At 36.8% G+C, this 21,543-nt stretch overlaps 1 protein-coding gene across 7 annotated transcripts in view; it reads right to left on the reverse strand.

Annotated features, from left to right (window-relative positions):
- Positions 1–21,543, reverse strand: part of LOC113267793 (E3 SUMO-protein ligase RanBP2) — a 77,825-nt gene that overhangs the window by 7,812 nt on the left and 48,470 nt on the right. For 3 of the 7 annotated variants that reach the window (XM_044379114.3, XM_044379124.3, XM_057308951.1), the window contains exons 18-25: positions 20,124–20,259; positions 16,531–16,625; positions 10,638–15,609; positions 9,959–10,036; positions 7,432–7,602; positions 6,697–6,789; positions 6,005–6,183; positions 172–376 (exon numbers count right to left, since the gene is read on the reverse strand). In XM_044379114.3, coding sequence (XP_044235049.3) covers positions 172–376; positions 6,005–6,183; positions 6,697–6,789; positions 7,432–7,602; positions 9,959–10,036; positions 10,638–15,609; positions 16,531–16,625; positions 20,124–20,259 — 5,929 coding nt within the window. Of the gene's footprint in view, positions 1–171; positions 377–6,004; positions 6,184–6,696; positions 6,790–7,431; positions 7,603–9,958; positions 10,037–10,637; positions 15,610–16,530; positions 16,626–18,005; positions 18,592–20,123; positions 20,260–21,543 lie in introns of those variants that run through there. The other 4 variants (XM_048222542.2, XM_026516005.4, XM_057308952.1 and 1 more) reach the window with 3 other exon arrangements.

Consider the following 21,543-nt stretch of genomic DNA (forward strand, 5'->3'; position numbering starts at 1 on the left):
GTTATTATTACAAATATCTCATGCCCTTTTATACATTTCAAAATGTGTTTTTTAAGGGAAGGGAGTTTTTAGAATTGACATTTGAGTCTATTTTCTCAAACACACATGTAGGTAGGTGCACCTTATACAATGTATGCCTAGAAGGTTTTTTATAAACATATCAAATTTTACCTTGGCTTGTAGAATCTGCATCATTTTCCTTTCTAGTAGACAAATCTACAGGTCTGTCCACAGTTCCAGAAGAAATAGGTGGTGAACTAACAGATTTGGTAATAAAATCAGGTTCTTCAGATTTACATAAAAATGGTACAGTCACTGTAGTCCCACTTGTATACACACTGTCAGTCGTGCTAGTTATTTCCGCATTCTGGGATTTCTGCAAAGAAGTAGTAACAAATAACCATGCCATTAAATACTGACTGACAAAACAGATCACATACCCTATTTTAAAAGAAATTGAGGACTTGGGTGTTCTGGACAAAATGGAATAAGCACACTTCACCCTCTCTCTCCCATTCCATGCTCCATCCTATCTTTCCCAATGCCTACGAATGAACTGGACTGAAACAGATAAAGCAAGTACAAAAAGCCTCTGAAAGGTGGATGAAAGCAGGAGGATTAAGAACTCCAAGACTTGAGGTATAAACTGGTGGTAGGAACCTCCCGGGGTTTTTCCTTCCCCACCAACCTATATTCCAACCTGGGTGCTAGAGCAGCTCCAAAACTGAAGCTGCCAATGACAGAGATGGAAAAAAGTCCCAAAAAAAGCCAACTCTTCCTGGCCAGGGGGTGGGGGATGTCATGAAATGAACCATGTATTGACTGATCAGAAAAAAACTTTAAAGAAGCTATTGTAACAGTGCTCCAGGATGTAAGGACAAATACTCTTCAAAACAAATGAAAAGATAACAAGTTCTCAGCAAAAAAAAACTGGAGGTAGAAAAAGAGTCAAGTGGGAATTTTATAACTGAAAAATACAGTAACAGAAAGCTCACACGGAACATTTACCCAAAAAAGACCACATTCTGGCCCACAAAACGCCACCTCAACAAATTCAAAAGGACAGAAATCAAACAAAGTATATACTCGATCCACAAAGGAATTAAACTAGAAATTATTACCAGAAATATAGCTAGAGAAATCCCAAATATTTAGAGACTGAACAACACACTTTTTAAAATAATACATGTATCCAAAGGTCTCTAGATAAATTAAAAATATTTTTAAATATGAAACAACTTATCAAAACTTATAAAATGCAACAAAAGCAAGGAAGGGAAACTTTATACAGTACTGAATGCATATATTAAGAAGATCAATGGGGTGCCTGGGTGGCTCAGTCAGTTAAGCACCTACCTTTGGCTGGGGTCATGATCACAGGGTTCCTAGACTGAGCCCCGCATCTGGTTCCCTGCTCAGTGGGAAGTCTGCTTTTCCCTTTCCCTCTGCCTCTCCCCTGGGCTCCTCCTCTCTCCCTCTCTCTCAAAAAAAAATAAAATCTTTAAGAAAAGGAAAAAAAGATCTAAAATCAAAGAACTTTCACCTTAAGAAACTAGAGAACAAAAAGCAATATAGTATTAAAGCAAAAAGAAAAAATGAAAAGTATAGCAGAAATCAATAAAGCAAGAAATTAATAGAGAAAAAAATCAACAAAATCAAAAGCTGATTTTTTTAGAAGATCAATAAAAACCGATAAACCCCTGGTAGGTTCACCAAGAAAACAAGAAAGAAGATGCAAATTATTAATATCTGAAATGAAACAAGGGGCGCCTGGGGGGCTCAGTCAGTTAAGCGTCTGCCTTCCGTTCAGGTCATGATCCTGGGGTCCTGGGATTGAGCCCCTCATGTGGCTCCCCGCTTAGTGGGGAGTCTGTTTCTCCCCCTTCCTCTGCCGCTCTCCCTGTTCATGCTCTCTCTCTAATAAATAATAAAATCTTAAAAAAAAAAACAATGAAACAAGAGCCATCACTACTCACTTTTAAGGGATGGATATTAAAAGGGTAATAAATTTTAATGAATTTCATGAACACCATAATACCCACAAATTTGATAAAATAGATGAAATGGACCAATTCCTTGAAAGACACAACTTACCAAAACTCACAGAAGAAATAGATAATCCGAATAGGCCTACCCCTATTAAAGAAAATGTATCACCAATCAATTAACATCCTTCCAGGACCAAATGGTTTCAGTAGTGAGTTCTATCGAACATTTAAGAAATAATAGCAATTCCTACAATGTCTTCTAGAAGACAGAAGCAGAGGGAACACTTTCTAACTAAGTACATTAAGCACAAATTAACAGGAGAAACAGACAAATCTCCAATTATACCTAGCAACAGTCTTCTCAGTAATAAAAAGAACAAAGAAACAAAAAATTAGTCAAAGATATATTAAGACTTGGACAACACAGCATCAACTAACTAGTTTGAGCTAATTAACATAGAACACTACCCCAAAAGAGCAGACTACACATTCCTAGTGCACAACAATCACCAAAACAGCCTTAATTAAGCCTACACTGAAATTACTCAAAATATATTCACAGACAATAATGGAATTAAACTAGAAATCAATAACAGAATGATATTTGGAATATCACCAAATATTTGGGAGCAACATACTATCTAATGCATGTATCAAAAGAATAGATAAGGAAAATAAATATTTTTAACTGAATGAAAATGAAAATACCACATAGTAAAAGTTTGGGGAGGGAGCTGAACAGTTCCTAGAAAAAAACTTAACAGCATTAAATACACTAGAAATGAACAACAGTCTTAAATCAGTCTTTCAGGGTTTCACTTTAAGAAACTAGAAAAAGAGCAAAATAAATTGGAAACAATCTTCCATGGATCAACGAGTAAACTGTGATATATCCACACAATGGAACACTACTTAGGAACAGACAGGAACAAACTATTACTACACACACAATAACTTGGGACAAATCTCAAGGGCATTATGCTAAGTGAAAAATGCCATTTTCAAAGATTATATATTGTAGGACTTCATTCTTATGTGTAGTCTGGAAAAGGCAAAAATATAGAAACCGAAAACAGATCAACAGTTGCTAAAAGACATAGGTAGGAGAAAATCTGAATACAAAGGGACGATATGAAGGAAATCTGGGGCGGTGTTAGAATTATTCTATATATCCCGTCTGTGGTGGGAATTACAAGAATTCAGGCAGGTGTAAAAACTTGGAGAAAACAGACACACATACACACACAACAAAAAGTGAATTTTACTTCTATAAGTTAAAAAAAATTACCACAAATGAACAAAGTCCTTAACATACCCGAAGCACAAGGAAAAGAAAATTCACTCTATGTGTCAAATGTCTTATGCTATCAGCAGTATCATTCCTAATAGCCAAAAAGTAAAACCAACCCAAATGGCCATCAACGGATGAATGGATAAATGAAATGTGGTATATCCATACAATGGAATATTATTCAGCCATAAAATCAATAAATGCATATATATGCTACAATGTAGGTATACTTGAAAACATTAAGTCAAAGAAGCCAGACACAAAATGCCATATATCATCATGAGTTATTTATATGAAATGTCCACAATAAGCAAACATATAGAGACAGAAAGTCCATCAGTGGTTTCCAGGGCTGGAGGAGCTAGGGGGAAATGCGGAAGGGTGGTAACTGCTAGAGGTTAAAGGTTTTCTTGGGGTGATGAAACTCTTCAAAATTGATTGTGGTAATGGTTGCACGACCATGTGAATATACAAAAAAACCACTGAATTGTATACTTTAAAATGGGTGGATTATATGGTATGTGAATTATATCACAATAAAGGTTAGCCAAAAAAAGTAGGCTAGATTGCTTGGGTGAGGGGAAGGGGTTTTAATTCAGTTCCTAATGCAGCCTCACCTTAGAGTCCTTGAATGGAAAGCTCAACACAAACAAATCAAATTACTTCTGTTTTGTTCAATACTGTATCCCCGATTGTCAGCACAGTGCTAGCTCACAGTAAACGCTTATAAACAGAGTACACAGGCACTTTATGCAATGGATATCATATTCAAAATGAATTAAACTGAGGGTAAAGCAGGAACAATGCATTCCGAGAGTGTAAACCTACATTTCTCAGAGCATATTTTAGAGCTTTAATGGTTTTTAGTTTTCTGTTTCATCTCTGTGTTTCAAAGGGTACCTGCTCTCCTCCAAAATGTATACTTTATTGTGGCATTTTTCAACCTTTATAGAGATTTATCATATTTAACTTTGGTACCAAAAGTATTTTTGGATAGCCACTAGTACTACTATTTAATGAACACTATGAGAGTGTTACAGGATATTTTAATTTAAAACAACGATGAATGTTTTAAAATAATACAATTGTCACCTCAAATAAGGTATTTCAACTCTTATAAGACAGCGTGGTTTACAAAATACTGCCAAAAGATACCAAGTCCTTGTGTGCCAGCTAAAGTGGCACCACAAGGTAGAAAAAGAATAAATGATGTACAATTCAGTCTGTGCATCAGTACCGAAATTATTTTTCAGTTTTAAAGTTCTAAAATAAATTTTAAATCAATAACTAATTGTAAGTTTTGCACATAAGAGACCATGTTTAAATCACTGTTTAAATTTGTATAGAGGCGCCTGGGTGGCTCAGTCATTAATCGTCTGCCTTCGGCTCAGGGCATGATCCCGGAGTCCTGGGATCAAGGCCCGCATCAGGCTCCTCCGCTACGAGCCTGCTTCTTCCTCTCCCGCTCCCCCTGCTTGTATTCCCTCTCTCGCTGGCTGTCTCTCTCTCTGTCAAATAAATAAATAAAATCTTTAAAAAAAAATTTTTGTATAATCCAAATTTTTATTAATATGACTATACTGTACTTGTTGAATGACTAACTACATGATAAAGCCTCTAGCAGCTAGGAATTAAAGTAACAGCCATTAAATACCATGTACTTCCAATGAGTCCAGGGAAACTGTTGAGTGATTTGAAATACACTTTAGACTGAACATGGTGAGGCCACTGCTGCAAAAACTTCCGATTTCCACAAATAAATCTATTTGGTTATAAATGAGAAAGTGGTATCGTTACATCAGCTCATGGTCATTAATTATATGTGTACTGATGAATTAAGTTTAAACCTACACATCCCAGGTGGCCAGTTAGACTCCTCACTCAGATTATGAAGAACAATAAATTTCTTATAGACTCGGTCCATGTGTTACACCACATCTCTCTCTAGTCACATAGCCTTTAAATAAACCAATACGTGTGTAACTAATTCCAGGGCTCTACTTCATTTTAACCATATCTCTAACAAAAACAAAAACAAAAACAAAACAAAAGAACAACAAAACAGTATTACTTCAGGGGGCGGGAACATTGTGAATACATGCCAATATTAGATTGTAAACAATTACTAGACAGGGACCTTGTCTTCTATTTTCTGTGGAATACAAATTAAAATAACCAAGGTGTTGGGGGATTGGGATAGGCCGGTGATGGGTATTAAGGAGGGCACATATTGCATGGTGCACTGGGTGTTATACGCAAATAATGAATCATGGAACATTGCATCAAAAACTGGGGATGTACTGTATGGTGACTAATATAACAAAATAAAAACTACAAACCTCAATCAGAAAAAAAAAAAAAGATAACCAAGGTGTTGATAGTTACTAAAATTATCACTACAAAAGTAATCAAATCATGAAATTGACAAAGTAAGGTATAGGCCAAGGGAACTAGGTCTCAAATGTTATTTCCTATTCACTCTGCCCACCACAGAATAAACCAACTTCATGAAAAATGAATTACTTAATATCATTCTTAGTATTGCGGTAAACACTCCTAGGGATATCTGCTCAGTCCATCTCTCCCATCCCCACAAAAATCCAACATATACATAGGGGGTGAACCTTTACAGTCCTCTATGTAGAACAAAATTCCTCTTTCTCTGGTCAAAGCTGATTGGTAGATCCTAATCCATTTTCTCGCCACAACACATGGGTGCTCTTACTTGAGAGTCCTGAACTTTTTGAAATTCTGATTGAAAGTCTTCCCCATTTCCATTGTCTTCATCAGTATCACTGCAGACTCCACAAAAAAATGTAGGTGGAAGCTTTAATGTATCTGCTTTTGCCTTCTCTTCAACTGTTGGTTTCTTTTCCCAAACAATAACACATTCTTTTTCATTATCTGAAAATCCCACAGAACACAAGCAAAAGAAAGTTACAAGAAGTCCAACTACTCTCCAAAATGGTTCTCAATATAATCTACAGATTACAGACCCAGATAGCAATACCTATGAGTGGTAATGGAGAACAAGGATCACCAAGAAAACAATGTTTTACACTTCATATTATTTTCAAATATTTTAGAACACCAAAGAAATAGTATATAAGTAAAACTGGTAATTATAAAAATGATCAGATTAGAAGATTCCTGTTAAAAAAATTTTTTAAAATATTGTAACTAGTGGGGTACCTGAGTGGCTCAATTGGTTAAGCATCTGATTCTTGATTTCGGCTCAGGTCATGATCTCAGGGTTCTGAGATTGAGACCCGCATCAGGCTCCGCACTGGGCACGGAGCCTGCTTAAGATTTTCTCTCTCCCTCTGCTCCTTCCCCCTCCCTTTCTCTCTCTCCCTCAAATGAATGAATGAATAAATAAAATTTGTAAGAGCATTATAATTAGTAACTTTAACATACCTGTTAGCTTTTCTTCTAATGGTCTACATTTTTCTGAGTCATCCAGATACAGTTTTCCATTAAGATTCTTGACAGCTGTTTCAAAATCTTCATCTTAAAGTTTAATTGATTTTATTAAACAAGTAATTTCTAATAAGTTTCAGAATTTTTCTAGCCAGAAATCTAGGAATTATCCTTCAACTTCATACTTTCCCTTACTCCCCATGTTGAAAGAACACAAAATTTTGCCAATTCTATATTCCTAATGCCTCCCTGTCATTACAGAAATTTCATTCAGGCTCTCCTCTTGTTTGAGCTACTCTACCATATCATTTTAGCTCATCTTCCAATCTCCACATCCCACAACCCAATCCTCTACACCACTAAACTCAACTGGTCCTACTGAAACTTTGAGCATGGAACTCCCCTACTTAAAGACTCTGATATGGCTCACAAAGTTTTCCATAATCAAACACCCACCTGTCTCATTACTCTCCCAGCCCTCTAAGTCAACAAGGAAATTAGGATTGCTTTCAAGTCTCAAAATGCCTGCTCAGCTTATGGATGCCATCCACAAAATCCTCACTTAATAAATGCAGTTGTTTCAATCATTACATCCATTGACTATTTACAACACATAAAATGAGAATAAATATCCTACCTATAAGGGTTCTAAGAGGCAGACTTAAAAGAATTTAACCATAACCCCCATTACTAAGCATGAAAAGAATGTGTTTAAAATAACAAAAGACTTACCATCCTCTTCTTCTTCGCTAATATAATCTGGTTTATTCTTATAGCAGAAGAAAGTTGGAGGAAGTTTAAGTTTGCTTGCAAGAGCTTTTTGCTCAGGGGTGGGTGTTAACTCATATACAATGAGAACATCATCATCTGAGGGAGGATCTTCAGGTTTTTCCTTCTCTTTTGCTATAAAACAAGTCAAAAAAATTATAAAGACAAGATATTAAATAGGTATTAACATCAATATCGTAACTGAAAACAAAACCATGGAACTTATCTTTAGGTTAAAATAGCATAGTGATGAAAAAACATAAACTCTGATGTGGACAGAGCTCTGTGAAGAATTAGAAGCCTAATTTAACGTTCTGTCAAAACCCTTAGCGAACACAGAATCTATTTAAAACCAAAAAAATACTGCCATTTACTCACTGATCATTGAAAAAAATTACTTTTAATGGCTATAATTGTAAAAGGTATTTAAATAGTGCTGCCATAACCATATTTGGCATACCAAACAACAGTTTAGCCAAATACCCATGCATTTGCAACAACCAAAAAAACTTACAGAAATCATAAGCAAAGATTAGTATAAATATGAAAGTAATGCAAAGCTAACCTTGATTAGTTCCTACAAGGGAAAGTTACCAATTGCCAAAGATGGCAGGTGATCAGAGTTACAACCAGTTTTGCATATTTCCAAGCATGATAACATATAAAACTAAATTAAAACCACTGTTATCCTAGGGGTAAGTAATACTGTAAGAATCTTAGACGATTTTTATAGATGAAAAACAACAAAAAAAGCAAAACACAAAGAAAAAAGGGATTCTTAAAATACACTGTGGTCTATAAAGAGAAATATCCGGCAAAAGGAACAGATAAAACAAATCGTGTACCAACTGGTGCTGTCCAATATGGTATCTTAGCCACATGTGGCCATGAAGCACTTGAAATGTGGCTAGTTTAAACTGAGTCCTGCTCCAAGTATAAAAATACATGCTGGGGGCACCTGGGTGGCTCAGCTGGTTAACTGTCCAACTCTTGATTTCGGCTCAGGTCTTGATTTCGGGATCATGAGATTGAGCCCTGTGTCGGGCTCCACACACAGTGCAGAGTCTACTTGAGATTCTTTGTCTCCCCCACTCTCTCTCTGCCCTTCCCATTTGTAAGCACACTCTTGTTGGCTCTCCCTCTCTCTCTTAAAAGAAAACAAAAACAAAAACAGAAACACACTGGACTTTGAAGAGTTTGTACCAAAAAAAAAAAAAAAAAACAGACTATGAAGTATCTCATTATTTTTTATACTGATTAGAACTTGAAATGGTATTTCAGATATAATGTAACTGAATAGATTATTAAAATTAATTTCACCTGCTTTTTTTCCCACCTGTTTCTTTTTATTCTATTTTTTAATGTGACTATTAGAAAATTCTAAATTACATACACAGGTCATATTTGATCTGATCTAGATAACTGGAGCCCTTTTACAATGTTATATTTGCCTTTTACTCTCCTTAATTAGAAAAACATCGTATCAATTACAATACTCTTAAGATATAGATTCTTACTCCAATTCTGCTATTAGCTGGTAAAGACAACTTGGGAATTTCAGATAGCCCGCTCAGGCCTCAGTTTCCTTGTGTTTGAAACCTCCATCTCTAAGGTCCTTTGGGACAGTGACATTCTTGGACTTGAAACAGAATAAGGTTCTTTGTCCTACATATCTGCTCTTAGGCCAGGGATTCTTAACTTAGGGTCCCAGAGTATGCATGCAAGTATGTGTCATTTATAGGAAAAAGTCCACACTTTTCACATTTCCCAAAGAATACATCCTTAAGAATGAGGGTTAAAAGCTTCTTTAGCTAGTATTGTGACTGAGTAAAGGGTCCCCAAATCAAGGACTGTCATTTTATCACTGAACATAGTTGTGTCGCTCAAGATGTTATTAGACCCTAACAGAGTTTTCATTTCCTTTAACCTTGCTCTTGAAGGTCTTCAACAGATCCCCTATACTTTCTATTATTCCACTCTAATACCAAAATTTACTTTTATAACATACCAGGTATGTAATGTTTTGACTGTTAAAAATGGCATCTACTTTCAAATAGGAATTTTTCTAAGCCCTGTCCAAAAGGATAACCTTAAAGGGAAACACTGTTCCATCTGTATACATGCCAGCAGACATCCTGGCTAAAGATAAATGTTAGAAAAAAACAGGTCTTCATTAAGCAGAGTTGAAAATAAGAGAATAATGAAGTACAAAGCAGCGAAAGGTAAAGATCAAATGGATCTGCTCGAAATAATGCTATACAACAGTGAGAAAACATGTCATCCAAGTACATTAAAAAAAAAAAGCCCAAAACAGCATTAAAGGGTGTTATACACCACCAGTCAAAAAAAGTACTTGTTTAAACAGGCATTCTTTTAACATGCACACTTTAGTGTTAAGTACTTAATTTCATACAGCCAATTACTTTGCTAAGGACTACCAGCTGCTTAAAAAACCTGACAGCATCTCATACTGAGAATACTAGCTCTATACCTTTGTTCTCAGGCTGTGAGGAAGGGATGCTGGTCCAAAAAGCCATTGGATTAGATTTAAAAAGGCTAAAATTAAATCCTAGAAAATAAAGAGTATTTCATTTTTTGAACATTTTGAGAATCAAAGTGAATGTAATTTTAAAATATAAAAAGCCGGAGTCCCTCAATTTATACCAATTTGGCTGTCTTACATATTCATTTATCCTGGTAGTTTCATTCTTTGCTCATTTAATAAATAGTGGAAAGACTACCTTATATAACATATAAACATCTTAGTACCATGTTTTTTGAGTGACAAGAATACATTTAAGAATGAACACTTAAAAAGAAAATCAAACTCGAGCTAATGCTCTTGATTCAAGTACATGAGTCACTAAACTTTGGTATTGTATTAGTTTCTTGTTCTCTGCACTAAACATGATATAAGTATCTTCCAGTTAGTCAAATCTCCTAAAAAACTTACACCCACATTCTCCGTTGCTGTTTAAACAGTCATAGGCAAACAGATTTAGGGAGAAAAAAAATCTGTACCATTATTTTTTCGCTGTTCACAAAGCACTATGTTTATGATCCAACCTTTACTAAAATATTAGTATCCTACAAAGAGTGTATGCATTAAGCAAAATATTTACAAATCAATGGAAGAAAAATTCTACTTATACTAAAGACTAAGTGCTTACCCTTTTCTGGTGTTTTAAATGTGTAATTAGTTGAGGACTCTTCCTTTGGAAAAGCAAAGAGATTTTTGACTTTGCCATCTGAAGATTGTCTGCTATCTGAATTCTTCAACTCTTCACAATCAGGTTCCACTTTTCTTTCAGATCCACTCTTGACTACTGAACTAATTTCACTACTATTTTTCAAAGGTGCATTAAAACTAAATCCAAACAAAGAACCAGTGGCTGAACTGTTGCCAAATGCAAATGGTTTTGATTTTTCACTACTAAAAATACTTTTAACGGACTCTGAACCAAATACAAACTTTGGAGGAGAAACCACTGCTTTTGTTGTTGCTTCAGACGTGCTAGATGCTTCTCCAACTTCTGAAGTTGCATCTGCTGTGTCATCACCCTGAATTAAATCTGTCCTCTCTCTTGTCGTTTCTTCTAATACAGCTACAGCAATTTTGCCACATGGCGACTCTCTGGGAGTGGCTGATCGAGAAACGTGAGGTGCTATCAAAGAATTTTTCTCTTGGGCTATTTTTGCTTCATCAAATATTTTCTTAAATGAGTCTGCAATATCCTGTAGTTTAAAACGGACGGCTAAATGTTCTACTTTTCTTTCCCCATCTGCAAAATCACAAGCAGTCCACACCCACACTCGTTCTGTCCCTTTCATATTTTGCAAAGTCATGTCTGGAGTTATTCTGTGATTGGCACAAAGTTTTAATACCTGGTCCCTTCTCATCACTATGCGAACTTGCTTATTATCGTAATTCTGTAAAATCTTTATATCACCAATGCCTCTTTCTTTCCACTGACCAACATCTTTATCGTACCTATAAAGTTTTGCTCTATGACTAAAAACAACTTGTTCATTTTCCTCACCACTGGACACTTCTACTAGATCAGGTAAAGGTACAACAGGTTCAAAGTACTGTCCATCTCTCTCTTCTTCTTGAGTAACATCAGACTCTTCATCAGTGCCAACTGAGGTCCCACTCTGATTCAACTTGGCAGGAGACTTAGACGGACTCAAAGCAGATTTAAAACTGAAGTTAAATCCTGTTGTTGACTCACCAAAGCGGAAGAGATTTTTCCTCACGGGGCTACTTGCCAATGGAGAAGCATGTACAGAGCTACTACCCACACTATCATCCAAAGCATCTTCCCTTAAATCATAGTTGTCCCACTCAAGTGTGGGCCCCGTGTTTTCGGGATTTGGCTTGCTGGTTGTATCGCAGGCACTGGCAGCACCTGCATCAGAGCTTTCACTCTCTCCATCAGTGACTTTTGTTTGATCATTTGTCAAAAACGTTTTGAAATCTTTTAACCCACTCTTCATTTCTTCTGCTCTCTGGATTAACTTGGCAGCTCTGCCAGTGTCTACAAGTTTATGAGGAGTCTGAAGTGGTATATCTAATAGAAGTCGCTGGCATTCCTCAAATTTCTGCTTGAATTCTTCGGCCAGCTCTGGTGTTTTAAATTTTGCTGCCAGCTGCTCTAGTTTGGCATCACCGTCAGAAAAATCACTCGCTAACCACATCCATGCTCTATCGGACCCAGAGAGAGGCTTCAGGTTCATCGTAGTTGTTATCCAATGATTAGCACACACTTTTAGTACCTGTTCTCTTCGCATCAGCATTCGCAGTTTGCCATTGACTTCATTCTTGAGAATTTTTAAGTTCCCCAGACCCCTTTCTTTCCACTGACTTATCTCAGCATCAAATCTAAATAATTTTACCCGCTGTGAGTAAAGAACTTTTTCATCTTCTTCTCCTGTTACAAGTTCCACTTTTTCAGGCATCTGAACTACTGGTTCAAAATGGATGTCATCACTGTCCTCAGTCCGATAGGCATCATCATCTTTCTCAAGGTCAGCAGAAGTGTCAGCTTTATCAGCCATTTTACCACTTTGTGATGAGAATAATTTTTCTCCCGCACCTGAAAATCCCTTGAAATTAGGGTCTTTTTTGCCAAACTGAAATCCTTCTCCTGAAGTTGATTTTGCAAGATCTGCAAAGGTAAAAGTGCTACCAGTTTGACCAAAAATCACACCACTACCATTCTTCTGACCACTGATATCCTGAGCCTGAACACCAGTGTCATTTTCAAGGGGCTTTTCACTTTTCTTCTCTTGATTTCCAGGCTCCTGAATGCCAAATTTAAATCCATCAGCAGACATAGGGACAGAAAAACTAAATCCTTCTTTTGTTGACTTAGAATCTGTATTAGAAGAACCCTGAAATGTAAATGAAGGTGTACTTTCTTGATCCACAAGCCCAAATTTAAATCCTTGTTCTGCAGTGCCAAATTTAAAAGCTTTTTCAGAAAAGTTACTTTTAAATCCTGTTCCAACCTGACTTCCAGAAGAGTCATTTAACTTAGTTTTTGAGCCCAATGTGAAAGCTGAAGGAGCTTCTGCAATAGGTTTATGAGCTGGTTTAGAGGCATCACAAGCCACACATTTTAAGGAAGAACTCTCATTTTGCACAGAGCAAATGCTACAATCCCACTGTCCTTCCTTCTTGGTGAACATTCCTTCAAATCCACCCTTTGGAGCCTTGCATGTATCCGATGAGGCAGGCGCTAGAACAGCAGAAGTAGGCTGGTTTTGTTTACTTGGATTCTGGCAAGCAACACACGTGGTAGCACTTGCTTCATTTCGCACTAAGCAAACACTGCAATCCCACTGTCCTTCCTTCTTGGTGAACATGCCTTCAAATCCACTCTTTGGAGGCTTGCCTGTATCTGATGAGGCAGGTGCTAAAACAGCAGAAGTAGGCTGGTTTTGTTTACTTGGATTCTGGCAAGCAACACACGTGGTAGCACTTGCTTCATTTCGCACTAAGCAAACACTGCAATCCCACTGTCCTTCCTTCTTGGTGAACATGCCTTCAAATCCACTCTTTGGAGCTTTGCTTGTCTCTGAAGTACTAAACTTAAAAGAGGCAGGAACTGGAACAGCAGAGGTGGATAGACTCAGTTTACCTGGATTCTGACAAGCAACACATACTGTAGCACTTGCTTCATTTCGTAATGAGCAGCAACTGCAATCCCACTGTCCTTCCTTCTTAGCAAACATGTCCTCAAATCCACTCTTTGGGGTTTTACTTATCTCTGAAGTACCAAACTTAAAAGAAGCAGATGCTGAAACAGAAGAAGTAGGTAAACTCTGTTTTCTTGGATTCTGACAAGCAGCACACTTTGTAGAACTTCCTTCATTTTGTACGAGGCATACACTGCAATCCCATTGTCCTTCCTTCGTAGAAAAAACAGATCTGAAATCACTGTTAACAGACTTAGGAAGATCTCCCTGGCCAAATTTAAAGGAAGCTTGCTGAACAAATGAAGATCCACTTTTGTTAGCAGCCTTCGCATTCTGGCATGCAACGCACCTAGATACAGCAGGTTCATTTCTTACTAAGCATATACTACAATCCCAGTGACCTTCTTTCTTTGGAGTCATTGATGCAAATCTATCTGGAGTATTTTCTGGGCCAACAGTAAGACCAGACACAGTTTCAACTAATGGTGGGCCAAGGAGTTCTTTCTTGTTTGGGTTTAGATTCTGGCATGATACACACTTCTTAGCAGTTGCAGCATTCTTTAATGAGCAGCTGTTACAATGCCACCAAGACCCTTCTTTCTTTGCAATTTGAAATTCAAAATTCATGTTTCCAGCATCAGATTTGCAAATATCTTTGTTATCATGACTTGTGGGTTCTTTTACAATTCTCATAGCCTGATTTGTTGCTGTAGCTACATTTGCTCCTAAGGCTTTTAAAATGTTCTGGGCCTCTTCAAACTTGCACTTAAAAAGTGCTGCTTCCTCAGGAGTTTTGAATCTAATGGCAAGTTGTTCTGGTTTGGGCAACTCATCTGCATAATCAAGAGCATGCCATACAAAAGATCTGTCGGAGCCAGCGTTTGGTGTCAGTTTCATATCTGGACTGATGTAATGATTTGCACAGATTTTCAATACTTGCTCTCGTCTCATCAGAAGGCGAATTTTACCAGATGTTTTATGCCTTAGGATTTTTACATTGCCAATTCCACGTTCCTTCCATTCTTTGGATTCTGCATCAAAACGAAACAATTTTGCACGATTGCAGAAGAATTCTTCTTCATCTTCCTCACCAGTTTTTACTTCAATCTTATCAGGAAGAGGTACCACAGGCTCAAAGTGAGGGCCGTCATCATCATCGTCACCATGGGCACTCCCTCCATCTGTTTCATGACTCTTGTTGGCCAGCTCTGGTGCAGGTGTTCCAAATACTGATTTCCCTGGACCATGGAAAGTAAACATGTCATCACTTCGACGAAAACCAGAATTCTTTTGCTGATTTGGACCCATGTTTTCAGTAAATGAGATTCCAGGCACATTCTTGCTTCCAAAACTGAACGTATTTCGAGGTCCAATGGTTTGAGTAGCTTTTGGTCCACTGTAGCCATCTCCTTGCAAAGGTTTATCTGAAGTTAAGAGACCTAAAAGGCTTTCATTATTATTGTAAGCTGCAGATGGGGGCTGTGTCACAACCTGCGGTGAAGAAAAGGTAAAGTCACCATCATTTGACTTGAAATTCGAGTTAAATTTAAAAGGAGTTGGCTGTGTTGTATGCGCAGGTGCTGTCAAAGACGGTCTTATTCCTTCACCTGGCATAGGCTGAACAAAATTAGTTTTTCCAAATTCAATAACCTTAGATTCTGCAGATCTTGAAGCATGAGTTGCAACTGGGGGTTTTGTAAAATAACCTGGCTCTGGCAAAGGTGGATTTGTGCTTGTCTGTTGAACATTGTAATTAAAGTAATCATCACCCCTGGGTGATAGAATTCCTGTTGCAGGAGACTCAAAACGCAATGGAGGACCATACATCTCTTGAGAGAACATACAAGCAGATGAGCTTTGGACTGGTGGTGTGTGCATCTGTTGGGAATAGGCATATATATGTTGTTGAGGTGGAAGCCTATTCATGCCATAAACTGGACCCTAAAAGAAAAAAAAGTTAAAAATTTTTGTAGGTTGTCTATAAAACTACAGATAACTAGATACCAACCAATTCTCACAAACCACAAACATTATAAGGTAAAGCATTATAAGGTAAAGATATCATCAGGGTATGTACCACAGCAGTAAAAGAAGACATTACTTACAAAGATACTTACAGTTATACTCCTTTCTTGGCATATAATGGAAATTGCCTTAACTAGTAACAAAATCTTAAAAATCCAATTCTACAATAAATGTATAGAATAAATTTCCTCTTCATTCCTAAATAATGTGTCAAATGATGTTAACAATAATGATGATGATGATGGAGACTAACATTTATCAAGCATTTACTAATGTGCCAACTGGGCACTGTTCTAAACACTTTACATAATATCTCATTTTAATATCCTCAAAAACCCTATGAATTAAGGGATTATTATCCTCATTTTACATATGCAAAGAGAGATTAAGAAACTTGCCCAAGGTCACAGCGAGCAGAAGAGCCAGGGTCTAAATGCACCCAAGCCATCTGTCTTCAAAGCTTCATAGCTCAACTATGGTTGTAATACGGGTTGTTAATCAACACCTACGTAAGCCACTTCAGGCCTGAAGTACTTACCACATAGTGGTTCAGCAAGGCCATTCTAGTCCTACTTCCGCCAAAACAAAATGATGAAGGACCCACCACCACCACCACCACCCCCCATTTAGAAAATATTCTAAATGTTCACACTTATTGTAACATAAAAATAAGATGAGTAAGAAGCATAATTTCTGTATCTGGAAAGAAATTTAAAATAGCTGTATCTTATGGGACATATAAGTTTTAATGCTGAACTACTTCTTGAATTTCTTTGAAGGAAGCCTGAACAATTAAAAAGGAGATATTTATAAATGTATAAATTATTCCTTGGTTACCTTTGTGGGAGTAACATTAGCTGCTGGTCTGAGAAGATACTGGGAATTATATGCTGGTGACTGACTATAATATACTGAAGGGCCAGTAGTTGCAACTAAAAAAAAAAAAAAAGAAAAAAAAAGAAAAGAAAGAAAACAGTTAAAAAAGTCTATACTACAGTTAAGACTATCTAGGCAAGAACTATAAATTACAAAAGCAATAGAAATCAAAGAAAGATTTAACTATAGATTTTTTTAAATTTCTATACATCAAAATATACCATAAAGAAGATTATCAAATGACAAACTAGGAAAAACCCCTAAATATGACACATGAGGAATAAGAGAGCAGCACCACAGTGGTCAACAAGAACAAGCACCTCACAACAAGCATCAAAAAAGGAGCCAAGGAGAAAGCATTTGGTCCATTTTCTAAGAAAGGCTGGTATGATATAAAAGCACAGTCTATGTTCAACATCAGAAATACTGGGAATACACTAGTCATAGGAAGGAACCAAAATGCATCTGATTGGCCTTAGGGCCATGTTTTTAAAGTGAGCCTTAAAAATTTGTAGAAAGACAAGGCTGCATCTTATAAACTCAAGCTGAAAATGTTCCAGTCAAAAATCACCTGATAAATTCATGCAAAGAATCTCACAGGTAACACAAAATGTGTTCCTTGGCTTTAAAAAAAAAAAAAAAAAAAAGGGCACATCATGACTGACACTCATGTTAATGTCCAAACTATTTGTTTCATTAGTTTTGTATGAGTTTCACCAAGAAACTGACAACTAGAAGACACTCATGTTCATGGCAAAGCTACCAACAATCATCGCTTAATTTGTTTTATGAAAGTTTTATCAGAAAACAAAACAACTTAAAGACCATTTATGCCATGACATGGAAGAAATGGAAATTGTGACCCAAGAGGTGCTAAACAATTGATTCTAGAAAGCCCTGAAAAAGACCTAGAAAAGACTAGTCAAAGACTAGTCAGTCCATTTATGTTCTCTTTACAGTGACTAGAAGTAAAAATTGCTAAAGAAGCCCAAGTATGAATTTGGAAAACTAATGGAACTGCCTGGTAAAGATAGTTATTTTGGAAACATTCTGGGCAGAAAAAAGGAACAGAACACAAAACAAGCTGATGGATATGAGCCAAGAATCATAAAATCTGAAAATTTAACTAGTGACTTTATCAGTGACTAGTGACTCTTAATACTGGGAAAAAAAAATTAAAGTTCTTATAAACCTACTAAAAACAATCTATTACGAAAAAAGTACCGAATAAACAGATAACTCAGGATATATAAAAGAGTATAAAGTATTGAACATGCCCAGTATAAAAAATAAAAACTGATACCATTTTTGTTTTTAAAAATTGGTGGTTTTTAGAAACCGTTAATAGTTAACACTAAGCAAGAATGCAATGAGATGGGCACTATCAGATAATGGTGGTAAAGAGTGTAAACTGGCATAGCTTTTCTGGAAAGCGGTTTTCCAACACAAAAGAATTTTTTAAATACCCTAACAATCCTAAGAATGTGTCCACAGCATTATTTATAACAGCAAACTGGAAATAATAAGGGAATAAAATTTGCAGTAGTTCTACATGATGGGAAAACCTGTATTCATTAATAGTATTTTCAAAAAATATTTAAGAAAAATGCTCAGAATTCTAATGTTTAAAAAAAGACTACTCGTCTACATACAACATAATAAGAATAAAAATCTCACTAAAAATTCTTTACATATACAAAGAGAAAGGACGAGAAGGAAATGCTCCAAAATGTTAATAGCACTCAGTGTGGTACAGTTAGTTTTTAGTTTACATTGCTAGTACTTCTAAATATTTCCTATAAGCTTATTAATCATTGTTTTTAATCATCTTACTTTAAAAAGACAAGGAATCTTGGTATATTTTTACTTTCATTAGGAAAAACAAAATCTGTGAGCACAGGAACGCAAAACTGGGGACTTGAGCTCTCCACCTTTCAGGGCCACAAAGCTGCTTTGTGACCTTGTCAATTAGCTGTTTGGGGTCTCCATTTTTCTCAATTGTAAAATGAGGATGTGCTGCTTCTATACATTTCATAGGGTAATTGCAAGAATAAAATGAGACAATGTGAATGTTATGTTTAACAACCAGAAGACCTTTTATGTCTGTACACAGAAAAAATGGAAATTGTGACTCAAAAGGTGCCAAATGATCAATTCCACACAGCACTCAAAAAGCCGTAGAAAAGGCTAGCCAGTTTACTTATCTTCTCTATGCCAGGCTCTACATAGCGCACAGGGTTTTTAAGTGAGCAATGTGTGAACTCTTGACACATCTCATATTTATCTATGACTTATGACATTCATTAAGTTTGACTTCACAAAGATTTCCTATTATTTTGCCTACATTAAAAGACACTGTCAAAAGAGAATAGTGAGGCTGCCGTCAGTATGGCCCTATGGACCATCACATAAATGTGCTCATCTAAACTGGAACATACTATTCTAAATCTTCCCTGGGTTAAAACCAGTTAGGAAAAAAGCATACTACTACCATTTCAGGAATCTATCTCATGTCAAGGAAACCTGTTTTTATCATCATTTCTGGCTGTCTGTGGGCAATATTTCATATTGGCAAGTGGCTTTCCAGTTAAGACCACTGAAGTCTGAACCCGGGCTCTACCAATAATTAGCTGTACAATACGGATAAATTATGTAACCTTTCTAAACCCATTTCCTCATCTATAAAATAGAATACATGGGACGCCTGGGTGGTGTAGTCGGTTAATCGTCTGCCTTCAGGTCAGGTCAGGATCCCAGGGTCCTGGGATCGGGCCCCACATCAGGCTCCCTGCTCTGTGGGGAGTCTGCTTCTCCCTCTCTCTCTGCCCCTCCAATTCCTGCTCATGCTCTCTCTCTCTCTCTCTCAAATAAATAAATAAAATCTTTAAAAAAGAATTCACAGTGGTATCTACCATTCTGGGTTACCAAGATTAAAGGAAATTACATGCACAAAGCACTTTTGCACACAGACAACCTCACAGGACACCCCTGGTTCATTAAATGTTTACTACACACACACACTCTAATACACATATACAATAATGTGAGGCAAGTTTTATCTCCACATTTCAAACACACAAACTGGCTCAAGAGATCACTATATACAGAGAGCACAACTTCAAATTCCAATACGGCCCAGCTCCAACTCCTTCCTTCTTTGTATGACCACGGTATTTCAAAATAAACAAGATTTCCTATGAATGTCATACCTCTAAGTATATCACCAAAATAAATCCTGTGAAGGTTTTATTTAGCTATCTCTTAATGCACAACAATATCAGGTAACATTTTCCAAAGTCAGGAATAGTTCTACCTCAGTCTCAGCTTCTCTGACATATGTATTAAAGGATCAGATAAAGCCTGTTTTGTTTCTGCTTGGAGTTATAAAAATCTTAGTAATATCAACCATGGCTTAAGAAACATATAAGTAGACATGTATAAACATGTGTATAAACAAATGTATATAGACGAGGTGAGTTCACAAGTTATCTGTGTAAAGGAGGAGGGAGTACAGTGATTTTACTAAAATCTGGATTATCCAGTTGCAAACTAACCTGTTAGCGGAGCCCCATGAAAAGTCTGTGATCCCTGATATCCATCAGGCACTGAATCTGGTCCATAATTCTCCGAAGGCCAACGATGAGGGGACCCTGAGTTACTACTATGTAGTTTCAACTCCTGCATTTCTTTCTGTTGGAAGAAAGGAAACAACTGTAAGCAATTGTATCATGCCAGAAACAATGCTAGAGCAAACAAATATTTTAAATTTAAATACTTTAAATACTTGATGATGTGTTTTTTGAGATTCGACATTCCAGTAAGATCTGTGTATCAGGTGCTCATTTAAGAAAATGATCCTTAATTTGTTAAAACTTATTTCTTCCCATTCTTTCATTCCTTAGTACCGTATTACCTCATTCATTCTAGATTAGAGTTAGCTATCACCTAAACTGATAACCTCCTAGATGGCTTCATCTCCATTTCCATTCCACACTTGCCTAAATTAATCTTTCCAAAGTTGAGGATTCTTTTTTTTTTTTTTTAAGATTTTAATTATTTATTTGGGGGGGAGGGGGGAGACGAGACACAGCACAAGCAGGGGGGAGGGGCAGAGGAAGAGGGAGAAGCAGCCTCCTCACTGAGCAGGAAGCGCAACAGAGGGCTTGATCCCAAGGACCCTGGGATCCTGACCTGAGCCAAAGGCAGACACTTGACCAACTGACCCACCCAGGTGCCCCTGAAGTTGAGTTCTGTCTAAGACACTTCCCTGCTCAAAAACACAAGTACCTACAAATTAAACTTCTCTGATATTCTTGGTCCTCAGAAGTACTGCCCCAAACACCCTTCCAGCACCTCCTTTCCACACTGCTGTCTTCTCCAGTCCATTTGCACTACTCAATATTCCAAATTACCTCTTAATACTAGCTTTCCACCTACACACAACTGATATAACAAAACACTACAAATCCTTCAAGGCTGATGTTCTAATGATCCACTGGGAAAAGGAAAACAACTGATATCTGCCCAGAATATATTATGTATTTAATAATACAGTCCAGACATTTTACTTAAATTCTCAATCCTTACACACATAAACAATATTAACTCACATCTTGAAGGGGGAAAAAAAAAGATGCAGGAAATAGCACAGCCAGAACTCAAACCAAATTTTACACTAAGTATGTTTTCATAATACCACTCTGCTGCCTACACAGAGGACAAACTGCTTTCTAATGGTAGCTATATGGCTACTTATCAGATCTCTGTTGTTTTATAGACAACTAAATGACAACACCTTCCCCAACCCCAGAAACCACAAAATGTCCCTTACAAAACAGGCACTTATCAAGAAACTATTTCTTTTTCCAAAGAAACTACAGTGGTATCAGTCAACAGTCATTTTTGAAAACAGTATCAAATATCTGTATATGGGTCCAGGTATCCAACCAGCTATAAGTGAGGTCGCAGACACAT

This window comes from Ursus arctos, unplaced genomic scaffold, assembly GCF_023065955.2.
Source record: "Ursus arctos isolate Adak ecotype North America unplaced genomic scaffold, UrsArc2.0 scaffold_8, whole genome shotgun sequence".
NCBI classification, from domain to species: Eukaryota; Metazoa; Chordata; class Mammalia; order Carnivora; family Ursidae; genus Ursus; species Ursus arctos.